At 40.6% G+C, this 24,905-nt stretch overlaps 1 protein-coding gene across 1 annotated transcript; it reads left to right on the top strand.

Annotated features, from left to right (window-relative positions):
• The first annotated feature begins 543 nt into the window (after positions 1–543).
• NDUFA9 (NADH:ubiquinone oxidoreductase subunit A9) lies at positions 544–22,858 on the top strand. Its single transcript, XM_043967323.1, has 11 exons — positions 544–700; positions 6,190–6,360; positions 6,976–7,073; positions 9,761–9,852; positions 13,190–13,331; positions 14,369–14,471; positions 14,741–14,808; positions 16,531–16,607; positions 17,851–17,946; positions 19,485–19,551; positions 22,568–22,858. Exons 1-11 carry the CDS (start codon positions 652–654, stop codon positions 22,736–22,738), a joined length of 1,134 nt encoding a protein of 377 aa, XP_043823258.1. The 5' UTR covers positions 544–651; the 3' UTR covers positions 22,739–22,858.
• The last annotated feature ends 2,047 nt before the right edge of the window (positions 22,859–24,905 follow it).

Here is a 24,905-nt window from a genome sequence, read left to right as displayed (position 1 = left end):
GGTAAAGCAACCTTTTTTTTATCTGCTCTAGTACCACAGACATTTGGCTTTTTGTTTTTTGTTTTTTTTTAAACTAGGAAGCCTTTGTGCACTGCCAATTTTTCCGTTTGGGGAAATCTAAGGATTCTCTGTGGTTAGAATTATGGAAGAAATGTGGATTTGATAAACTAGTGCCTATGATTGATTTAATTTATGTTTGATATATAGTAGTAAGGGTTTTATGAATGTGGATTTTTTTTGTGCCAACAGTTCTGAATTGTCACATATGTAAACAGAAAGCTTTGAGCTCTGCTTCCAAAGTTATTTAATTTTTCCAGTGTTCGAATGTTATTTTTTGTAAGTGTGTAAATAAAAAGTGTAAAAATCAGAAAATATAAATATTCTTAACTCTTTAAAAAAAAGAAAAGAAAAGAAAATAGATTAGCCTCAGCCTTTCCATTGTCCTCTCTACCCAACCTCCAACCCCGGCAAACTCCCGCGCAGGCGCACACAAATCTCTTCCTTTACCAGATTGGGAATAAATCAACTCCCTCCTCCCTGCTGGGCCAACCTTTACGCAGGCGCGCACAAGAAACGCGAAGAAGTAGTTTGGCCCCATTCGGGAGTCGTACCTCCTTGAGAAGGCCGGGGGAAGTGGAATTGTGGGAGATCATGGCGGCGGCCTTAGTCTCCCGGAGTCCCCGGGTCCTGACAATGTCACGTAAGTGTCACCTGCGGTTGGAGCCGGTGTTCCAAGCTGCGGTGCTTCGAACCGAGCGGCTTCCGCTCTGCTCACGAGGAAGAACCCCTAGATACCTCGACCTCACAGGGCTCGGGCCGTCCTTCCCTTCTCGGGCTGGCGTGACCCATCCTTGTTTCTGGGACGCCCGAGGCCGGTCCTGGGGCCGCGGAAGAGGACGAGGGGGAAGATAGGGAGGGCAAGAAAGGGGCGACCTTGTTGTTTCTCTGCCCCCAAACCCATTTTTTCTAAGATGCATACGAAGCCTGGCATTCCAGGCCGTTCCCAGGCGGCCCCACTTCACATCTCCAGCCTTGTCCCCTTTAGTTATCCTCTTAGTTCTTTTCGCGCCCTCCATGTTCTGGAGCTCGAGCCGTTCTCTGTCCCAGCCCTGCCTTCCCTTAGAAAGAGAACCATCAGCTCCGGGCCCATCCTTCGGCAGGTGAAACTGAGGCTCAGAATGCAGTGACTTGCCCAAGGTCATTCAGGTAGGAAGTAAAGCCAGGGATGGAAGCCGGTTCTTCCGACTCCGTATGCATGGTGCTGTTTCTTCGCATCACTGCGGTGGTTTTGGATTCTGGAACCAGACCCGCGGGTGCTTCTTTAGTCCTAGATGGATTAGAGCAATTGGGGGGGGGGGGGCGGTGTTAGCCCAGAGAATAAACTCTCCCATGTTTCACCTTCCCAGATTTTCCAAGGTGCCTTGTCTTTACCTCCGCTTTGTTCCCGCCACACTCTACCTTACGTTCTACGCATTTGTGTAGATGGTCAGTTTCTCCAGGGCAGAAACAGTCCTTTTTATTTCTGTATTCCCAGAGGTTTGCACGAAAAAAGGGGAGAGGGTGGAGTCAGCAAACCGTTGGCCCTTGAGCTTGACTTAGAATCTGACTGCCTATATTTGACCAGTTCACTTTTTGCCTTCCCTAAAAGGTGGAAAGGTGAAGTCATCAAGTCCTCTCCAAATTCTAGAACCTGTTATTTATAGGATAGTTTATGAGCATTTAGAAATGAAAGCATTGGGCAGCTAGGTGGCGCAGTGGATAGAGCACCAGCCCTGGATTCAGGAGGACCTGAGTTCAGGTTCAGCCTCAGACACTTGACAAGCTGTGTGACCCTGGGCAAGTCACTTAACCCCAATTGCCTCACCAAAAAAAAAAAAAAAGGAAGAAAAAAAATGAAAGCATCGATCACTAAAAGTCAGTGTGGCTTCACCAAGAACATAGATTGTGCCAGATTTACCTCATTTCCCTTTATTAACAGAGTTATATGGGAATTCTGGAGGTATTACCATGACATTATTCTTAGTTGTACATTCTCTTTTCTTTCTGTATCTAATCGCTTGCCAAATCTTGGTGTTTCTACCTCCGCAACATCTCTTTCATCTGGCCTCTTTTCTCCACTTAACACACTTTCACCTTGATTCAGGCCATCATCACCTCTTGCTCCAATTATTGCAAAGGTTCCCTAATTGACCTTCCTTCCCCAGAACTCTCCCCACTTCAGTCTCTCCTCCACACTGCTGTCAAACTGATTTTTCTTAAGCAGATATCTGACCATGTCACTCCCCACCTCAGTTAACTCCACTAACTTCCTGTTGCTTATAGAATCAAATATAAATGCCTCTGTTTAGCCTTTAAAGGTCTTCACAACCTTTCCCTTTTCATCCTTATTATGTATATCACTCCCCCTCTGCTTCTCAAACACAATATTCCATCTGTGTCAGCATGTTTTGGTGTTATTCCTGGAATGCACCCCCTCCTCACCTCCATTGTAGAACCAGCTTTTACTTCATGAACGCTTACCTGATTCTTTTAACTGCAAGTGACTTTTTTAATGCAAATTTCTGTTTACTTTTATTAACAACTTTTGTATTTATTCTCTTTATGTATATGTCCTGTATATGAAAGCCCCTTAAGAATAGATACATTTTATCCCCAGCTCCTAGTACAGTGCCTGGCAACATCCATAATAAGTGCTTAATAAATGCTTATTGATTGATTGATTGATTTCCCCAACTGCCATTATTCCCGATATTTAGCTATTTTGTATTTATTCTCTTTATCCAGTCTATACGTTAATAAACGTAAGCCCCATTTGAGTAGGAATTGTTTCGTTCTCTGTCTTTGTATTCGTAGTTCCCAAGAATAAATTCATGTCCTTGTCTCATACTTGGTGGTATTAGTGGATAGAGTTCTGAGCCTGGAGTTAGAAAGACATGAGTTCAGATCCAGCTTGGAAACGGCCTACCTGTGTGACCTTCGGCAAGTCATTTGCCTTCTCTTTGTCTCACTTTCCTCATTTGTGGAGTGGGGTTAATAATAGCACCTGGCACAGAGTAAGCATGATATAAATGTTGGCCATTATTATTATTCCTTAGCATAGTACATGAGTATAAGTCATTTAATAAATGCTTATTGATTGAAAAGTTAGAGACTAGAGATGGGGTGTTTAGACTGAAGTTGACAGAGGGGTAGAGAATGATTGAGGATACAAACTTGGTGCCTGAAAGGATGGTACTGCCCTCAACAGAAATAGAGTAGTTTGGAATGAAAGATAATGAAGTGTTTTGGACTGGTTGAGTTTGAGATGCCTACACAACAGTAGTAGGAAAATGTCCAGTCAGCATTGGTAAACTACATATATAGATCCAGGAGTCAGCTGCATATAGATTATAATTAAATCCTGGCTGATGAGGCCAGGACACTGACACTGTGTCATTGTGACGGTGAGTGTCAGAATTGAAAGAGAAGAGGGCCAAAGAGAGAGCTTTGGGCTATACCTACAGTTAGATAATATGATATTAATGATAACCAACAAATGAGACTCAGAATAGTCAGAAGAGCCAATAGACAGTGGTGTCATATCCCAGAGAAAAGAGATTGGTCAATAGTATCAGATTTTGCAAAGAGGCCAAGAAGAATTTGACATTTTAGACATTGGTAACTTTGGAGAAAACAGTTTTTGTTGAGTGATGAGGTAAAAAAAAGATTGTAAAGTGGTAAGAAGTGAATGAGAGGAAAGGAGGTCATTCTCTTTATTTGCTATTGTGCTATTCACACTCTGTAAATATTTCAAGGGCTGGATTTTGTTCAAAACAGTAAAATGTGCATAATTATACAAGACAGTCTTTTCCTTTAGTATGAGTATACATGAACTCTGCTAACTAACTCGAATCAAAGTAAAAATGGCCAGGCTTCATATACTTGTTATCACTTGTCCCTAGCAGAAAAATATTATTTTTTGAGATGCACAGCAAAGAAATCTGTGCAGAAGAAAACAGTCTTGAAAGCTTTGATGGATCACTTCATATCTTAAGGAAGAAAAAAAATCACAAAAGATGAAAAAAACCACAGGTCATAGTAATACTGCCTATATACAATCTAAGGGACATTAATAACTACTAACCCATAAACTTATTTACTCATCATCATCATAATTTTTATGAAAATCGTCTTTACAGGTATTGAGGAATAATGTTGACAGAAAATAGAAGAGAAAATGAGAGAACAAAAAGGGTTTAAAATTAAAAAAAATTTTTAATCTGTATAGGCAAAAGAGGATCATGAAAAAGATTTGCGTGCTACTCAGCATGGATAGGACATAGCTAATTAATGGAGAGAAATTAGAGCGGCTCAATCTCTATTTTGCTACTGTTCTCTTTGCCCAGGTGAATGATCTTTGCATTGTAAAGTCAGCTTTTCAATAAGCATTTATTAAGCATGTACCAGGTGCCAGGCACTATGCTAAGTACTGGGATATAAAGAAAGGCAAAAGACAGTCTGTGCCCTCGAATGGGGTGAAACAATAACAAAAAAAAATACAGAAAAACTATATTCAGATTAAATAAATAGTTAATGGGAGTAAGGCATGAGAATTAAGAGGTATTGAGAAAGGCATCCTATAGAAAGTAGGATTTAAGCTGGGACTTGAAGGAAGCAATGAGGCAACAAGGAGGCCAGTGTCACTGTACTGAAGAGTATGTGTGTGTCGGGGGTGTGTGTGGGGGGTGTAAGACGTAAAAAGACTGGAAAGGGAGGGGACAACGAAGTTATAAAGGGCTTTGAAAGCCATACAAAGTATACAAGTGTGTGGTGGCAGTGTCAGGAGAAAGGAAGGTATATTAGAGAGATGTTTCAAAAGTATAATTGACAAGCTTTGGCAGTAGATTGGATCTAGAGAGTGAAAGACAGTGAGGAGTTGAGAATGACTTGTATGAGCCCAGAGGACTGGGAGGATGGTGGTTCCCTTGACAACAGTAGGGAAGTTTGGAAGGTGAGAGACTTTAGGGGGAAAATCATGAGTTCAGTTTTGGACATGTTGAGTTTAAGATATTTATGGGAGGGCGGCTAGGTGGCGCAGTGGATAAAGCACTGGCCCTGGATTCAGGAGGACCTGAGTTCAAATCCGGCCTCAGACACTTGACACTTACTAGCTGTGTGACCCTGGGGAAGTCACTTAGCCCCCATAACCCCCATTGCCCCGTCCCCCCCCCCAAAAAAAAAAGATGTTTATGGGATATCCAGTTTGAGATGTCTGGAAGGCAGTTGGAGATGCAAAATTGAAGATGAGCAGAGGGGTTAAGTTTGGATAGGTAGATTTGAAAACCATCAGCATAGGGATAATTATTGAATTGATGGGACTTGGTGAAATCACCAAGTTAAATAATATAGAGGGAGATGAGAAGAAAGCCCAGGAGAGAATTTTGTGGGACACACATGGTTAATGGGTATGACCTGGATGATGGATCCAGCAAAAGAGACTGAGAAGGAGTGGGCAGATAGGTAGGAGGAGAACTGGCAGATAGTGGTGTCCCAAAAATTTAGAAAGGAGAATATCAAGGAAAGATCAGGTGTTAGAGGCTGAAGAGAAGTCAAGAAGAATGAGGGTTGTGAAAAAAATTGTTAGTAGGGAGTGGTTATCCTATATAGGTATAATAGAAGTAGGATAATATAAGTAGGAAAAAGAACTGAGAAATCTAAGGTGTAATCATGCCAGTGTGTGGCAAAAATGGAGTAGAGGAAGATATCATTGGTAATTTAGTTACAATGTTAGTGGGCTGATCAACGTACAAATATAGAAAGATGGAAGGGTGATGTTTTGGAAGGAAAGCAGGTGCTAAAGACATTTAGAATGTTGGGCGGAGAGCATGGTAGATGAAAATAACAGGGATATAGGGAATGAGCATAGGAGTGAGTCTTTCATGAATTTAGTCTACCCATCAATATTGCACTCTCTTAAAGGGGAAGAATCATGTCTAAGCTCTTAGGTATTGCCTCACAGTGCCAAGCTTGTCCTCCGCATATAGCAGGCAGTTCATAAAGCTTGCTGACTGTGTTATTAACAAGCTAATTGAAAAAAGATGAGCAAGTTGTGCTTGGGAACTTGGGCGGGGGGCGGGGTTAGTTTGTGTACATATTCTTTCCCATGTTAACTTCTGGCTTATTTTTGGTTTCTCTCTTTTCATGTTTAAGGATCTGGAATTACTGCTATAGCCACATCTATATTTCTTGCCCAGCCCCACCGCAAACTTCATTATGCTCTTATGCCTCATGGGAAAGGTGGACGATCTTCAGTCAGTGGGATTGTGGCTACTGTGTTTGGAGCAACGGGATTCTTGGGTCGATATGTCGTCAATCACCTTGGTAAGCTTGCCCAAGTGTATAGTCTCTTTAAGATATTCATCTGCCACTTAATGGGATCACCTGTTTAAAATTCTGAACTCTGTAGATATTACCTTTGCTGCTTTCCAGAAATGTTCTGTAAAACTCTTAAGTTGCACTTATAGAATTTTCTTCCTTCATGGAATTCACATTTCCTCACAGTAAGGGATGGTAGATACAAGAATAGAGAACAAAGGAAAATTGTAGAGTGTTTTCCTATACAGTCTCTGATATGTCAAAAATGTTTATTGAAAAAGTATTCTAATACAGATATGGTAATAGAACTTCTGTGTCTGCCTGCCTACCGAACCTATATGTTATCACACTTTCCATTTTGGTATTTGAAAGCAGCGGTTAGTGAGCAGTCTGAATGGAAGCAAAGAATGGTGATAAAGTATATAAAATATACTTGAAGTCAAATTGGATTGAATCAGTTTCCAGTCAACACGACTATAGGGAACCTCAGATGAGAATGTTTAACAGCCATTTCCCAGTTTACTCTTTCCAATAGACTCCTATGATTTCCCTGCATGTGCTTATAACTACATAGATTGATCATTTGCTCTTCATTGCAGCCCATCTTTTCTTCTTTTTTAGGGCGCATGGGATCACAGGTCATTGTCCCCTATCGGTGTGAGCCTTATGATTTCACCTATCTTCGACCCATGGGTGACCTTGGCCAGATTATTTTTTTGGTAAGAACACAGTAAACATTACAAACATAAGTTATTCCGAAAGCTGGGTGAAAAAGCAGGGCAGTCCCCTGCCCTGCCCAAGACCAGAGGGCAAAATCAATCCCTAAACAAAGGGAGGAAGCTACCCAGTCAAGTTCCAGGTTAACTTTTTCTTTTTTAAAAAATGTTTTTGTTGATTTTTTTTGGGGGCGGGGCAGGGCAATGAGGGTTAACTGACTTGCCCAGGGTCATACAGTTAGTAAGTGTCAAGAGTCTGAGGTCAGATTTGAACTCAGATCCTCCTGAATCCAGGGCCGGTGTTTTATCAGCTGCGTCACCTAGCTGTCCCCTTGATTTTTTTTTGTAATGTCAATCATTTCTTGATTTAACCCTGCCTAATAACAAAGAAAAGCAGCTGCAAAAGAGATTGATAAGCTTTCTGAAGAGGGTATGCAACATTCTGTCCTTTTGGTCCTCCACCTTTACTGAAAGAAGGGATATGGGCGCAGCTAGTTGGCGCAGTGGATAAAGCACCGGCCCTGGATTCAGGAGGACCTGAGTTCAATTCCAGCCTCAGATACTTGACACTTACTAGCTGTGACCCCGGACAAGTAATTTAATCCTCATTGCCCTGCAAAAAAACCCAAAAAGCAAAAACAATAAAAGAAGGGAAATGTATTTTTAGGGACCAAGATTGGTTAAGTGGTTCATCCATTTTTAATATGATTTTAGTTACGTTACAGGGGTCATACTATGTATCGTTCTTTTGGTTCTTCTTTGCCCTTTATCAGTTCCTACAAGTTTTTCAACGTTTCCCTGAGTTCTTCATTTTTGTCATTTCTTTTTGGTGCAATAATATTCCATGGTACTCACAAACCATGACTCATTTGCCTTTTGATGCATCCACATCTAGTTTGATTCCTGTTTTCTGCTGCTACAGTTAAGTGCTGCTGTACATATATGGACAGGTTAACTGTACAGTACAGTTGCCTTAAGGTAAGAAGGAGATAATTTCTCTGTCTAAAACGAAGCTCTATATTTCAGCTTTTCTACACTTTATTGCCTTCTCCAGTGGCCTTTCTGTCTTCCACTCATTCCCTAGAACAGGACTTCTTAAACTTTTTCCTCTTGAGACCCCTTTTTTGCCCAAGAAATTTTTATGTGACCCCATATAAGGTCGAAATCTACAGTTTAAGAATCTTTGCTCTAGTGGAGACACAGTAATTCAGGCATTCAACAAATACTAGGTGCAAAACATTTTACTCGATATCTAAATTTAATCATACTGTGAGGGAATTTGGAGTATAAACTGTATACTATATAGTTTTGTATTACTTAGTTTGGCTCAGGTTTAGAGGATCAAGCAGTTTTTTCAATGTACTGGTTGTTTGAAAGAACAAGTCATTTCTTCCTTTGGTTTCCATCATAAACTGCTATCCTCACAGCTGCCTTCTTCACTAACTGGATCAGTGTTGGAATAAACTCTGTATTCCAGACTTTGTTTTCTTATTGATACCTTCTTTATGGGCCTTGTTCTTAGGCCCTTGTGATGGCTGTTTGTCCTACTCCTCTATTGCGTATCAACTCCTTGGTGGCTCTTCCTCTGCCTTTTCCCTCGAAAGTTCTCATAGTTCTTCTCATATCTCTTTCCCCTATCACCCAACTCCTGGTGAAAAGATAAGTTGCATTTTAGCCTGGTTCCAATTCATTTTTCCCCCTTTTCTCAGAATGAGGTGGTGCAGCTGATAGAGGTCTGAGCCTGGAGTCAGGAAGATTGGCCTCAGATTGTGTGACCCTGGGCAAGTCATTTAACCTCTCTTTCCCTCAGTATCCTCATCTATAAAATGGGGATAATAACAGCACCGACCTCCTAGGGTTACTTTGAAGATCAAATGAGATCATTGTAAAGCGCTTAGCACAGTGCCTGTTACATAGTAAATATCTTATAAATGTGAGCTGTTAAAAGCTATCATTATTCTTATTATGTGGCATACACATTAGTATATTACAGGCAGTCACCTACTTCTCCAGAAATCTCTATTGCCCTTCTATTAAAGTGTTTAAAATAACTAAATAGCTCAGTTTTATATTTGACACAAGGGTCCTTCCTAACTCCTTCACCATTTTATGGGAAGTGTCCATTTTGATATTCAGAAACTTTAAGTTAAAATGTAGACCCTGTCAATTGTATTTATAGCTTTAGGCAAGTTGCTTCATCTTTCTGGACCTCATTTTTCTGATCTCTAAGATGGAAACTAAACAGGTGCAAACTACAACTAATGCTCAAAATGAGATACTGACCACCAAGAGAAATCCTTTACACTTCTCCTATCTATGGCTGCATGTTCTCTGAAAAGGAACTGAGCTCCACCAAATTTGTCTTTGGCTCCCTGGCTGAACATCAGGAGAGAGAATTGGCTTCTTGATTCTCCTTTGACCTGAAGTAGAGACATGAGAAGGGGCATGTTTGCTCTTTTGATTCTGGGAGTCCTCCAAGAGAAAATATACTTCTGCTTGCTGACTTTTCCCACCCTTTGGAAGGAGTGTAGAGAAGTAAACAGCAGGTTGGCCCCTGAAGCCTTCATAAAATGCCACCTCTTTGCAAATATAGTAATAAGCAGTTGACCCCCTGCCCAAACTTTGATGATGCTGTTTTGTACACAACTGTGTCCAGCCTTCTTTGGTTTGATCTGATGCTGTTCTTACAGGAATGGAATGCCAAGGACAAAAGTTCCATCCAGAGGGCGCTGGAGCACAGCAATGTTGTCATCAATCTGATCGGACGGGACTGGGAAACAAAGTAAGTGTGGGGGCTTGGAGGTGTTTTCTTCCTTTTCCCTAGGGTCTCCTGGCCAGCAGGTGCACAGTTGCCCATTGGTCACAGAGTGTGTATTGAGCACCTGGCATGTGCTTGCTACCACGCTGAACTGGTGAGGCTTGTACCCCTTTTTAAGATGTGGAGAATATCATTGTAGCTATAGTGCTAAAATATATAACCCAATTTTCAAGCATTACATATACAGTGTAGCATATGCTTAGTTAGACAAGGTGTTAACAGCACACTAAATGCATATGAAAGAGTGGGATTGTAATCTCTAAACCCTCCTTAATCTTTATTTTTGTCCTGCTTCTTATTGTGGCATCTTTGTATGGACTTATGTGTTCTTAGAGGCTTAATGGCCTCTTCTGAGAGATAATAAGGGCTGTTGTGAAGGGTAGCACTTTTGGTTTTGAATGTGTGAGAAACTATAAAATATACAATTAATAACATCATAGATGAGATTTCGACATGCTTTGAGGCCTTGGAATTATCTGGAAAATTGCCCAACTACACGGTTCTCTTCTCTTCATATTTTGGTAGCAACAAAAGAAATGGTTATAGAAAGAGACCTCTCCCTTGTTTTAGTGGCCAAAACTTTAACTTGGGCATTTGTGATTTTATTTTTGCTTCATTTTTTGACCAAGCATACTGGAGGCCCAGGGAAATAAAGTCCTTTGTCCTCAGTCATTCAGAGTGTTGTACTTGGCCTTAGGATTTGCTAAGGGCCTAGTGTTTTGTACATGAAGACCCAATGTTATCAGAAATACTTGGGGGCATGGTGTTATAATTTATAGTTAGCTTTTGAGTAGTTGTATTAGTGGAGATGAGCAGGCATAGATAATTGGGAAAATATCTTTAATTGGCATCAGAACATGTTTGTGAGCTTCATATTTGAATGTGAAAATTCTGGGAGTTCACATCAAACTAGCAATGAAGGTTTACCACATAGACCAGGCTCAGGAACAGCTGAGTATGTGTTCCATTTTTCCTATCCTGCTTGCTGCTTAACTACTTTCCTGTAGCCCATTTCATGCTGGGGAAGGACAGTTCTTTCTCAGAAGATTTAGGGCAGAGAGGAAGGTTTCAGAATTCAAGATTTTGGAGGTGGAATAATTTTGAGAGTTACTGGTGAATTCTAGAGTTCGGCTGAAGTATGTTGGAGATGGAGGCCTGGTTGTCAGAATGGTAATTAGCACTGTGGAAATGTTGAAGAGGATGAAAAGAAAACTGAGCAAGATGCTAAAGCCATTGAGAAAAGTAGGAGAGTTGTCTTGGATTTTGGCATGAGCGAGGGAGTCGGGAAGGGAGTAAAGTAATGGCTTCTTCTAAGGAAAGGTTAGGGGGACCAGATTTTAGTTAAAGCAAAGAGGTAAAAGGAAAACTTCAAGAGCAGATTTGAAGGCATGGGGGAGGGAGGAGTTGTTAACAATAGGGTGGAAGGGGTCAGTGGTGTGTGTAAAGAGCAAGGGTGGGTAGGCTTGGGGAGGAGGGGTGAAATTGAGATGAATAGGAAGGAGAAATTTGTACATAGATTGGTAACTATAACAGATTAGAGGGAAAAGATACTAGGTAAGAAGTATTTGTTAGTGATAGGAGTAGAAAAACACAAAGAAAGGATAATGTAATTAATGGATTTATAGAATTTGTCCTACTGTTCCATTTAGAATGTTCACAAGCCCCAATCTCCTCTAAGATTGGGCCTCCAGGAATTCTGGGTAGTCTGCTAGCCAGTTCAGACTTTGGTGGCTCTTTGCTGAGATTCATTTAGCTATGTGGTACAGTGGATAGAGCACCAGCCCTGGAGTCCGGAAGACCTGAGTTCAAATATGGCCTTAGACACTTGACACTTAATAGCTATGTGACCCTGGGCAAGTCACTTAGCCCCAGTTGTCTCACCAAAAACAAAAACAAAAAGAAAAAAGAAAGAAGTGAAGAAGTCCCAATGCTTGTTTCTAATGCTTCTGCTCGGTCCCCAGATTTTTGTCACCCCTACTCTGTAAATAGTTTCTGACATTTGAGCAAAGATTAGGATTGTATGAAATGATCAATGAATTTATTCTGTGCCAAGACTGATGGTTATGCTGTCATTGACCTTGTAAAAGGCATTAAGAATGTGGCAGTAGTCAGGTAGATGAACAATGTAGATGACAAAAGGCTTTAATCTCCTTTTTTTTTGTGGCTTCCTCTTTTCTTCCTCCTGCCTGATCAGCCATATTTTGGCTTAACATTCATTACCATAGGCAGGGTTGGAGAGAAATATGGAGCAAGTTAAGGAACATTTATGTTGCCCAGCAGATTAGGGAGCAGCATAGGCTTTCAAATTCATCTAAGTCCATCCCTCATTGTACAGATGGGGAAACTGAGACCCAGAAAAGTTAAATGATTTGCCCGAGGTTGTATATAGGCTGTAAAGAGGTGACATTTGAGCCCAGGTCCTCTTGTGACTATACCCTGCTGCCATCCTTAGGCAAGGACTGGACTATTTTAGTGATTGGATGGACTGGAGTATATAGTTAGTCAAGAAAGAAATTGTAGAGGACGTGAGCCGAGCACCTTAGAGGAGGACAGGGACTGAGCCAGAGCTCCTCAGATAGAATTCTTTTGGACAAGGCTTTGTTTTCATTCCTATCTGTAAAATAAGGTCTGTCTCTGTAGTACAGAATAAATAAGAGCTACTTGGTGATAGAGGGGGAAGTGCATTAGCTGTGGGCTAAGAGGGTCTCGTTCAAAGATAAGTCACTTAACTTCCTTATCTGTAAAATGTTTGAACTAGATTCGATTGTCTCTGAGGCCCCTTTGTGTTTGAGATAAACATTGCAGTGAAAACCAAAGTCTCTTTCAGGTAGATTATAAGTTGGTTCTTATGATGATAATAATATTAGTTTACACTTATATATATATAATGGTTTAAAGTAGAAGTTCTTTACCTGGGATCCATGGGCTTATTTAAAAAATATGTTAACAACTGTGTTTCACTGTAATTAATTTACTTTGTAATCCTCTCTAGCTTACTTTTTGCATTGAAAAACATTCTGAAGAGTCCAAACCACAAAAAGATTAAGAACAACTAATTTAAAGTTTATAAAGTACTTTCTCCTCGACAACCTTATGAGATAGGTAGTATAGCTATGATTATATCTATTTCATAGCAGAAGAAACTGAGGCTCAAGTGATTTACTCAGGGTGACATAGCTGGTCAAGGCCAGAGTGAGACTTGAACCTTAGATTTCTGATTTCAAGTCCAGCACTGTTTTTACTTTTCCATGATATCATAGTTCTTGAATTCTTTATTGACGTCTTTTTTTTCTTTCTTCAGAAACTTCGATTTTTCAGATGTCTTTGCTGACATTCCCCAGACAATAGCTCAGTTGGCCAAGGAAGCTGGAGTAGAAACATTTATTCATGTTTCTCATCTCAATGCTGATATCAGAAGTACTTCTAAATATCTGAGAAATAAGGTCAGTTCGATTGAGGCGGAAAGTGATCATGGGGCTAGTGTCATTTGTTTTTTAAAGCATGATGGACGGAGGAAGAGCTTCCTATTGAAATTCTGGTGGTCAGATGCCATCAGCTATGCCAAATACACATTTAGATTCTCGATATTTTCTAATTCTGGTCTGGCCCCTATATCCTATAAAGTCACCTAAATCTAAAGCTTTGTTAACTGCATCCTTTTCTTTAAGCATTTTTTCTATGTTGAAGGGAAACTTCCCTTAGAATGCTGAAACCTCTGGCCTGGTTAATTTTCTTGCATTCCCATCCTACTGCCCAGATGGACTTTTCACACCTTCAAATGGGCTTGTTAATTCTTGACAGTGTCTCCTCGTCCAGGCTTAAGAAATGCTTCTCTGATTTTGTATTGTAGTGTTTCCCTGGCATTGGGCCACATTTAAGGTTCTGATATAGAGAAGATATGAGAATATGATTTGGAATATTCCCTGGAGAGCCTAGAGTATCTGTTCTTGTGGCACCTAAGCCTCGTGCCTTCAGAAGCCAGTCTTGTTCTGGCTGATTTTAGTGGGCCTGATCTAAACCAAGACAGCCCTAAGACTTGTCCATTTTGGTCTGGATTATTCTCAGAAAGTCCGGCATAGCCTTGAAATGTTGCTGGTCCCCAGGACCAGAAAGTGAGTGGCTTTTTCCTGGGATTGATTGGTATTTGGATCTACTCTATCTGGGCCTTTTCCATGTCAGATAGTTTTGGGAATAGGTGGTATTTGATCTGTTAGCTCACCCCTCTTTTGCTTTTACTACTCTTAGCATGTGCTATAAGCTTTTTTTTGGAGGGGGGGGACCCTTTTATTATTTCAGCCAGCCAGCACTCTGACCTTCCAAAGGTGTTGAAGTCCAAGGTTCTTAAATTTTCTATTACATTTATGTATTAATACTGCAAATAGGAGGGAGTTCTAGCCTTTGTAAGGCAGGCACCATCCCACTAGCAAAAAAGAGTGAAAGTTTTGCTCGTTTCATTTGTTTTTATTTCTTTTTTGGACAGGCTGTTGGAGAGGAAGCAGTGAGAGAGGTATTTCCTGAAGCCATCATCCTGAGGCCCTCTGACATTTTTGGAAGAGAGGACAGGTTACTCAATTATTTTGCAAGTATGCATTCCATCTTCTGAAAAATGAATTTTAGAAATGGATTCCTTTTAATTTTACACCACATTTATTTGTAAATATGATCCTTCTCTTTTGCCTAGTTTGCCCTATAACAAAGATTGAAAATTCACAAGGAGATCCTCAGAATAAGTTTTTTTTTTTTGATTCTTCAAAGGGAAAGCTACATGTAGCTATTTTAACATCATCAATTGTATTGTAGTATATAATTACATGTGATGTTCTAATGATTATCTTTATTCTTTTCTGCTTAGACATCCGTTGGTTTGGTGGCGTTCCTCTCATTTCATTGGGCAAAAAAACTGTGAAACAACCAGTTTATGTAGGTATTCTTATTGGGGAGTAAGGAACTTCCTTCAGCAAACCCTTGTTAATTAAATTAACACCTAATTTTTGCAATATGATGCCACAAGAGAAAGTATGGTATAATATAATGTAAGCCTTAAACTTTTTCTACTTACACCCTCTTTTTACCCAAGAAATTTTTATGTGACCCTGGGCGTATTGCTATATAAAATAGGTATACACAACTTTTTATTGTTGCCAAATTTTTCGCAACTCCCATTCAGTTACATGACCCCATGTGAGGTTGTGACCCACAGTTTAAGAAGCTTTGGTGTAATGGATGGAGTTGGCCTCAGAGTCAGAAGGTCCTGGGTTCCATTCCTGCTTTTGCTACAGACTGGCTGTATGACTCTGAACAAGTCACTAACTTCTTGGTGCTTTCAAGAATGCAGAATGGTTGGTTCTGTGGTAGTTCTATACACCAGTGAAATCATAGGCCCACTCGAATCTAGTAGGCACTCCCAACCTCCTCTGTTCAGGGGTCCCCCTAAGCACAATGGAGAGGCATGTGCTGGGCCCAAGTAGGCTGTGTCTATTACCAACCAAGAGTCATGCAAGGAAGGTGCCATAATGGATGTCAGAGAGGTGCGTGACCAGAAAGGACAATAGTCATGGGCAGGAATGAGGGAGAATTAGTCTGCTCTGTTGTAGCCTGTGCTGTGTCATGAGAACCAGAGGAAAGCTTCCCACACAGATGAGAGCTGCCAAGGATGAGAGGACTCGAGGGCAGGTGGGGGTTGGTGGTTCATCAGTTTTATTGTGATCACAGATGCCCCCAAGTATGAGATCCTGACTGTACTGAGTTTGCAATCTGAGATGAATGTAAACTGAGGTCAGACGAAATGGTGCTGGTGCAGAAAGGTTCCAGTTCCAAACTGTAGTTTACTGTATGACAAAAGGATGGCTGTTGGCTCTTTGGTATCACTGTGACCTATTGACTCACTGCATCACTCCCCATTCTCTTTTGGTCACCCTGGTTGGGGTTTTTGTCCAGCAGCTCTAAAATAGGGTTGGTCCAGGGCAGCTAGGTGGCACGGTGGATAAAGCACCAGCCCTGGATTCAGGAGGACCTGAGTTCAAATCCGAACTCAGACACTAGACACTTACTAGCTGTGTGACCCTGGGCAAGTCACTTAATCCTCATTGCCCCGCAAAAACATCCCAAAAAACAAAAACAAACCAGGGTTGGCCAGCCCTGTCTGTTCAGTACTTCCAGGGTTCCTAGAGGTGGAGCCATAAAGGGGATCTTAGCTGTCTTTTAGGTCACCCTATTTAATTTTTCAGTTCAGGAAATGGAGTCTCACAAAGGTTAAGCCACTGCCCAAGGGAATAAATAGCAGTTCTAGACCCAGGTCCTCTGAACCACAATCCGGTGATCTTGTCACAAAACCACACACCTATTATGAGGATTAATAAGATGTGTGAAGTGTTCTTTTTTTTTTTTTTTTTTAGTGAGGCAATGGGGGTTAAGTGACTTGCCCAGGGTCACACAGCTAGTAAGTGTCAAGTGTCTGAGGCCGGATTTGAACTCAGGTACTCCTGAATCCAGGGCCGGTGCTTTATCCACTGCGTCACCTAGCCGCCCCATGAAGTGTTCTTAATAAAGAAGCTTTTCTGAAAATAGGTGTCATGCTGATCATTTCAGATTGTCAGTAATCTCTATAACTGGGTTATTTTGACATTAATTTTTTTTTCATAGGTAGTAGATGTATCCAAAGCCATTATCAATGCAATTAAAGATCCAGATGCCCGGGGGAAGACCTATGCCATCACTGGGTAGGTGACTCTGATGTGAAATTTAAAAATCTTGCTGGACAAAATGTGTGGTCAAATCTAATCTCTTGAAAACAGTGTCCCTCAGGTATCTGTTATTAGTAGTCATCTATTCCTATTGTTCCTCTTCCTAGGGCACTAATTCAGGGAGTCTCACTTTCATACCTTTTAGTTAATTAATGGGTTTAAAATAATGATTCTTGGCTGTGCTTTTGTGACACCCAGCGTGTCTCTAGTGGCAGAGTTTCAGGACTATAGAACTGCAAGGTGCTCCAGAATCCTCCCCCTCATTTTACAGATGGGGAAACTGAGGGCCAGAAAACTTAAGTGACTTGTTCCAGGTCACACAAGCACTAAACGGCACTGTTAGGATTCAAACCTAGGTCCTCTGGCTCCAAATTCAGTGCTCGTTTTACTGTACCTCACTCTCATCTTGAAAGGTATCAGACTTCTCAACACAACGGTCATTTCTGTGTCCTCATCCTTGACTCCTTTGTTCCTCCTTGATACTGTCTCTTTGCTGGCTTTTCTTCCGTATCATACAATCTAACTGAATTTTCTCCAAAGCTCTCTCCTGGACCTTCTCTCTCTAAACTCTCAGTCACCACCATTGGATTTAATTATAGTCTCTGTGCAGATGAATCATCAAGCTCTCTCCTCTCCCTCCTCCTCCTCCTTCCCCTCTCACCCTCCCTCTGTGTCTGTCTGTCTGTCTCTTTGTTTCTCCCTGTTTCTCTCCCCTTACTCCACATATTTAGTCTGTTTCCAGTCACTCACAGTTGAACTCACTAATCCCAAAGCCACTACCTTACTGTGTGGTCAGCCTTCTGGAGATGAACTTCAGTGCACTTAACTAGGATGGACTTTGTACAGCAGGACAGACAGACATACCATACATATGTCAGTTGCTGAATCTGCACTAGAAACTTCCAGATTGAGCTCCCCCAACATTAACTATGAGAGCCCAGGATCTGCCTCCATAGCATGAGGTTACAACAGTGAAACTTTAAAGTACTATTGTTAAATGTATACATTTGAAGGAATCTGGTTGGCTTTTTGTACCATTTTGTTTTTGCTAATTACTTCTCCGCTTCTGAATCATGTCAGATATTTATAGAGCTCTTACTGAATTACCTTCAGTCCTGATCACCTGTCATGAAATCTCTGTAACTGAAGAACCCCTGACCCCCGCTCCCCAAAAATGTTGTAGGAGCAATTAAAAGAACAAGTGTTTCTGTTTTTATAGGCCGAATCGGTACCTCTTATATGATTTGGTGCAGTATATCTTTGCAGTGGCTCACAGACCATACCTTCCATACTACGTGCCACGTTCTGCCTATAAGTAAGTAAAGTATTTCTTGGAATCCTACTCTGGAAAGAAACTAATGCAGGTGTGCTTATGTTCTCCATCTCTTAGAGCAGTATCCACATAGTCACAGTTACTATTGTATTTCTGCAGCTTTTCCCACTTCCTAAAGGATTATATGGGAAAGGGGAGACTGAAGGAGTGTGGAAATAGAAAACAATATGCATATTCAAGTTCGATCAATCATATAAGTTGAATAACTAAAATTGTAAACCTTTAGAGTCTTTAACTGTTGGCAGAGCTAATAGTTTTGAGTTGTAGAATGGTGTCCCATTGGGTATAAAGTAGGAAATGAATGTACACTTTAAGCAGCTAGTAGGGAAAATTGGTCCCTTCTCTATGAGACAGATGTTTGGATGTGCCAAAATATAGCCTATTATTGGCAAAAGATTCAGGAAACAAGCTTAAGTTATGTGCAAAGAAAATAAAACAGATGCTTGACAGTAATCTCAGTGACATCTTGATTCTCATTTTTTATACTCATTGATTTGAATCTTCTAGGGCTTAAATTTATGCCTTCTGTTTGAAAGTTTGCTTTCATTTATTTAAAAGGCTTTGTACATTTTGTGGGGGAAATGTGGGTGATGGGAGTGATCAAGGAGATCAGAACTCAGCCTACCTGGGATTGAATAAATCAGTCAGTAAGCAAGCATTTATTAAATGTCTACTGTGTGCCAGACGGTATACAAGACACTGGGATACGAATGCAGACATGAAACTTTCCCTGACTTCAGGCAGCTTGTACTTGGGGGGTATAACATTTGTCAGGAAGTGGTGAAAAGAGCTTTGGTCAAGGCCAGGGGTTTCTAACCTTTTATTTTTGGTCTCATGGACTCCTTTGCCAGTCTGTGGACCTCCTCTCAGAATGCTTTTCAGCACACAAACTAAAATATATAAGATTACAGAGGAAACATGATATTGAAATATAGTTGTCAACATAATAATAAAACAAGTCCACAGACCCCAGGTGAAGAACCTTTGGTTGAAGCAGTTGTAGGAATTGTAAGTGGAACCTTAACTTACTATGCACTTTCTAGTAGCATTGGTAATACTGGTTTGGTTATTATTGCTTCAGCAAGAGGTAGCAGTGGAGAGTGGAAGGTATACGTGAGGCAGCAGGAATGGGATGCAGCAGGGGCTGGGGTTGGCTAGATATGGAGGCTTGAAGTGACAGCTGACTCACTTAACCACCAGTCCAAGGCAGTGCTGCCCCAGAATGAGTCTCTAAGCTGAATTCATAGTTGGAAAGGACCTCCGAGGCCAGTTAAGCCAGTTCCACTCATTTCATAGGTGAGGAAGCTGAGTCACAGGGAGGTTAAAAAACAGGTAATAAATGTCAGAAGTGGGATTTGGACTTGGTATGGAGAATTTTTTGTTTGTGTGATTGAAATTTTTTTTTTTTAACATTTGTGAAGTCCAGGCTTTAGCAACCCTCTTAGTATGATTCTTTCACCTAGCTGAAATGATTTTGTACAGAGATACAGAGTATTCATACACCTCATGTTTGTTTCCAGATTGGTTGCAAGAATCTTTGAGATGAATCCATTTGAACCTTGGACCACAAGGGACAAAATAGAGCGAGTAAGTATGCTCTAACAAACGTCCTCCTTATTTTGTTGGATAGAGAGCTGTAGAAATTATTGATTCATATTCTTCTTAGTTTATTTTAATTCCTGGCTTAGCCATTGACGTGTGAGCCAAGTTAGATTCTGTAAGTCTCAGGCATTTCACATCTTTTGGAAGGAAAGTAATCACCAGTCACTATCACTAAATTCTGTTTATTTTTTTTAAATTAATTAAAAAACATTTTTTTTTCCAATTACATGTAAAGATGTTTTTTTGAGTTCCAAATTTTTCTTGCACCTTCCTTCCCCCCTCCCAAAGCCAGCAAGCAATCTGATATAGGTTATACATTACAATCATATTAAACATATTTCCACATTGGTCATGTTGTAAGAGAAGAATCAGAACAAAAGGAAAAAAATGCAAGAAAGAATAAACAACAACAAAGCAACACGAGGTGAAAATAGTATGCTTCAGTCTGCATTCACACTCCATAGTTCTTTTTCTGAACGTGGAGAGCATTTTCTACCGTGAGACTTCTGGCATTGTCTTGGATCATTGTATTGCTGAGAAGAGTTAAGTCTGTCACAGTTGATCATCACACAATGTTGTTGTTCCTGTGTACATCGTACTCTTGGTTCTGCTCATTTTACTCCCTGCTGTATACTTCCTACTGCTATGGAGGATACCAAAACAGACTCAGAATATTTTTTCTATAACAGGGTCCTTAGCCTTTTTTGTATCATGGACCTTTTCTCAGAATAATGTTCTTAGAAAATGCATAAAGCAGGGGGCGGCTAGGTGGCTCAGTGGATAAAGCACCGGCCCTGGATTCAGGAGTACCTGAGTTCAAATCCGGCCTCAGACACTTGACACTTACTAGCTGTGTGACCCTGGGCAAGTCACTTAACCCCCATTGCCCTGCAAAAAAAAAGAAAATGCATAAAGCAAAATAGGATTACCAAGGAAACCAATTATCTTGAAATACGGTTGTAAAAGTAATAAAAAACAAGTTTATAGATACTAGATTCAGAACCTCTGCTGTACAGCTCCCTGAATGGTCCTTCTGCCTCTGTTAGAACCCTTAGAGTAATGGGGTACTCTCATTAGGTTAGATAGTACTATCACTGCCTAACAGAGGCAACTCAAGTGCCCTCACCATCCAGCTCACTCTTCCCTGAATGTGTTTTGGCTTGTAAATATTTCTCCCAGGACAGAAGACAGAACTGTTGGCTAAAGTGATCTCACCAGAACAGACTAGACCAAATCCATCATCCTTCATTCTGTACACACTCTCCTTCCCCTAGGGAACTATTAACTTAGGTGAAGTTTTTAAGAAGCCAAACTATTCTTAGAATTCTCTTTTAAAAGCCAAAGCATGGGGCAGCTAGGTGGCGCAGTGGATAGAGCACCAGCCCTGGAGTCAGGAGTACCTGAGTTCAAATCCGGTCTCAGACACTTAACACTTACTAGCTGTGTGACCCTGGGCAAGTCACTTAACCCCAATTGCCTCACTTAAAAAAAAAAAAGCCAAATAAAAGTGGTCAGGTGGGCACTCTTCTCTTTGCTCAGCTAAAGACCACATGGCCATTCAAGAGTTCTTCTCTTCCTGCTCCCATCTAGTTTCTCCACTTAAATGTTTAGGCAGGATTATAAATTTAGATATGAAAGGGACTGTAGTGACCAGTGAATACAGCTCCCCCATTTTACATGTGAAGTAGCTGAGTCCAGGATCTCCCAACCATTAAGTGTCTGAGGTAGGCTTTGAATCCAGATCTAGTGGAAAGAAGCCTGGTATTAGAGTGACGTTTACTAGTTTTGTGACCTTGGCTAAATCACCCAGTGGGCAATCTTGTACCTCAGTTTCTCTTAGCTACAAAATGAGGAAGTTGGATTAGATAGCTTTTGAGGTTCTTTATAGACTTAAGTCTATCTTCCCTCAGCAGTGTAATCTTCCCTTGTAAGAAATACTTAGTCACATAAAACACTTCAATACATTACTCGTGTTTGAAAAGGTACACCTTATTCTGTAGCTATTTTTTGCCACTTCTCTGCTGAGAGGTGGCAGGCATACTTCACCTTTAGTCCTGAAGTCATTGATCACAGAGCCCCTGAAGTCTTTCAGTGTTTTTATCTACATTACTGTGGTTATATACATTGTTTTCATGGTTCTGCTTACTTTACTGCATTAGTTCATTCAAGTTGGGCCAAGTTTCTCTAAATCTTTATATTAATATTTCTGCTAGTATATTAATGTTCCATCATAATTGTGTATCCCACTTTGCCCAACCATTGCTGAATTGAACTACTATACTTCCAGTTTTTTTGCTACTATAAAATATAATGCTATAGAAATTTTTGTTTAAATAGGACCTTTTCTTCTCTCCTTGAGCTGCCTCATAGTGGTATCCCTGAATCAAAGGATATATAGAGTTTAGTTACTTACTATAATTCCAAATTGTTTTCCAGAATTGTTGGACTAATTCACAGCTATACCAATAGATCATTAATATGTCTGCCTTCTCATAGAAATTCCAACATTTGCTGGTTTTTTGCACCTTTACCAATCTGATAGATAGGAAATGAAACCTCAGAGCTGTTTTCATTTGCATTTCTTATTACTAGTGACTTGGAACATTCTTTCTTATGGTTGTTGGTAGCTTGCATTTCTTCTTTTGGAAACTACCTTTTAAAAAAAGAAAACTGCTTATTCATATCCTTTGACCACTTATCTGATAGGGAACTAATCTGTTTTATAAAGGTTGTCTGCGATTGGTAGATGTCACTGATCTACCTTTGATTTTAATTTTTAGTTTCTCTTTTGAACCTGTTAACATGCCTGCCTTTTAACATTAAGTTTTAGGAAGCAAAAAACACTCCATCTTTCATTAAGTCAACCAAGTTTTGATAATGTAACTCGCGCTAACAGTGGAGGAGTATAGATAAACAGATTACATGCTGGGGACAAGGGTGGGCAGTTTGATGCTGTTGGTTAGATTTCATGGATCCTTTGTGTTTTCTTATGTATTCAAAGATTCACATCACCGACAAGAAATTCCCTCACCTGCCTGGCTTAGAAGACCTTGGCATCGAGGCCACACCCTTAGAACTCAAAGCCATCGAAGTTCTTCGCCGTCACCGTACTTACCGGTGGTTGTCGGCTGAACTGGAAGACACAAAGCCAGCCAAAACAGTCAACTTTTAATGTTCCCCAGGCAGTCTTATGTTCTCCATGTTGGTCAGGTCGCCTGTCCAGCTGCTGATAATCTTCAGAGAATTCTGTGCCGGATGGATCAGATTCCTCAATTAAAACTTTCAAATTTAATTTTAGAAGCATCAGCATCTTCATTCCTGGCTCATAGAACATTAACGGAATAGTGAGAAATCGTCTAATCTACCCATTTGCATTTTGGTCTACTCCAAGTTCACTTCAGGAAGATGAAAATGAACCTTGTTTTTTCAGATTGCCCTGAAAGGAGATTTCACTCACAGTCATTCATTACAGTCATTAGTCATTCACTACAGGTGGTACAGGGGGTGGAGTGCTGGGTCTGGAGGAAGACCTGGGTTCAAAGGTAGCCTCAAACACTAATTGTATGACCCTGTGCGAGTCACTTTTAAACTCTATTTGCCTCAGTTTTCTTCATCTATAAAATGGGGAATAATAGCACCTACCTCCCAGGGTTGTTGTGAGGATCAAATGAGATATTTGCTTGGTACATAGCAAACGCTACATTTTGTTGTCAATCATATCCATCTCTTCATGACCACATTTGGGTTTTTCTTGGCAAAGATACTGGAGTGATTTGCAAGTTCCTTCTCAAGCTCATTTTACAGATAAAGAAACTGAGACAAACAGGGTTAAGTGACTTGCCTTGAGTCACACAGCTAGTGTCTGAGGTCAGATTTGAACTCAGGTCCTCCTGACTTCAGTCCTGGCATTCTATCCACTGAGCCACCTACTTGCCCAGCAAACACTATATAAATGTCAGCTATTATGAGTAGTAATATTCAATATTTCTCCTTGTGTTCTGTCACAGTTCAAACCACTAGTTATGTCCTGTCAATTTGTAGACCTAAAATTAGCAAATCTCATTGCAGTTTAGTTTTTTCCTCTAATAAAAACTCCATTGTTCTAGAACATAGTGCTGTGAGCAAAATGCATCATCATCTCTCACACAGCATGAATTGCTTAGCTAGATTATATTGTGAGAGAAAGGTGCCTCAGATGCCTATGGTTTGCTGTCTCTGTGTAGCATGCCCCTTCCCATTGAGCACGCCCCAGCCAGCTTGCCCAGAGCTCTTTTCCTTCTCTTCTCTATCCTAGGGACATGGAGAGGAGCACAGTTTTAGTTTCAGTGCCTACATTTTTGTACTTCACTTCTGGTCGTAAATAACAGTGCACACATGTAGGAATGTATTTTTTTTTAAAACACAAAATCTTTTGACCGTCTCCACATTGTTCATCCATATTATTTTGACAATTATTTAAATGGTAATTCAGTATAAAACAAGAAACCTAATACATTGTTTCTTTATAATTAGGCTGCAATTTAGTCAGTAGTTGCCATCATCTATATAGCAATTTTTCAAAAATTGCTCTTAGTGGTTTGTATGTAGTGTTAACCAGGGCTAACTCGAATGTAGGACTAAGTTAAATATAGGTAGACTAGTTGTAGTTTCAAATAACAATACCATGAAGGCTTTGCATGAATGAACCCAGTCTGCTTTCAACTTTAGTTAATAAGAGAGCCAGAGGACAAATATCAGATTCTCTAAAGATTGAGCCCTTAGGTTCATAATTGATCCAATTCACTTCTGGTTTCTCCTCTCTCATAAGCATCCCCCTGTTATGTTTGTTTGTTTTTTGGGGTTTTTTTTTGGCAGGGCAATGAGGGTTAAGTGACTTGCCCAGGGTCACAACAGCTAGTAAGTATCAAGTGTCTGAGGCCGGATTTGAACTCAGGTCCTCCTGAATTCAGGGCTGGTGCTTTATCCACTGTGCCATCTAGCTTCACCATCCCCTTGTTAGAAAAGCAACCATCAGTCCACGGTAGGCCTCGCCGAGAACATGTGGTTTAAGTCAGCGGGGTTGGATTAGAAGTATATCAGGTAACCTTGTGCCTAACCTGGTGGAAGTGGGGGAAAGAATGCAGAAGACAAGGGGGGCTTTTACCCTCTGGTCCCTGTGCTCTTGTCCCCATACCTTTAGGGGACCTGTACTCACTCCAGGGGATAAGAAAGGAAACCTGTGGGCACTTAGCAACTAGGGACAAGTGTGAGTGTGTTCAGAATCTAAAGAACCACACCCCGAAGGTAATTTTTTTCCTTTATTTTTCATTTTTCTGTACTTAACAAACACCAGTTAATAT

This window comes from Dromiciops gliroides, chromosome 5, assembly GCF_019393635.1.
Source record: "Dromiciops gliroides isolate mDroGli1 chromosome 5, mDroGli1.pri, whole genome shotgun sequence".
NCBI classification, from domain to species: domain Eukaryota; kingdom Metazoa; phylum Chordata; class Mammalia; order Microbiotheria; family Microbiotheriidae; genus Dromiciops; species Dromiciops gliroides.
Note: the sequence above shows the minus strand (reverse complement) of the source record. Positions and strands in the feature narration are given on the sequence as shown.

Excerpts from the sequence above, each read along its gene's own strand:
- NDUFA9 (XM_043967323.1), top strand. The coding sequence starts at position 652 with ATGGCGGCGGCCTTAGTCTCCCGGAGTCCCCGGGTCCTGACAATGTCA. Across the intron at positions 13,332-14,368 it reads CTAAATATCTGAGAAATAAG|GCTGTTGGAGAGGAAGCAGT; the intron begins GTCAGTTCGATT and ends TTTTTTGGACAG. Across the intron at positions 17,947-19,484 it reads GTGCCACGTTCTGCCTATAA|ATTGGTTGCAAGAATCTTTG; the intron begins GTAAGTAAAGTA and ends GTTTGTTTCCAG.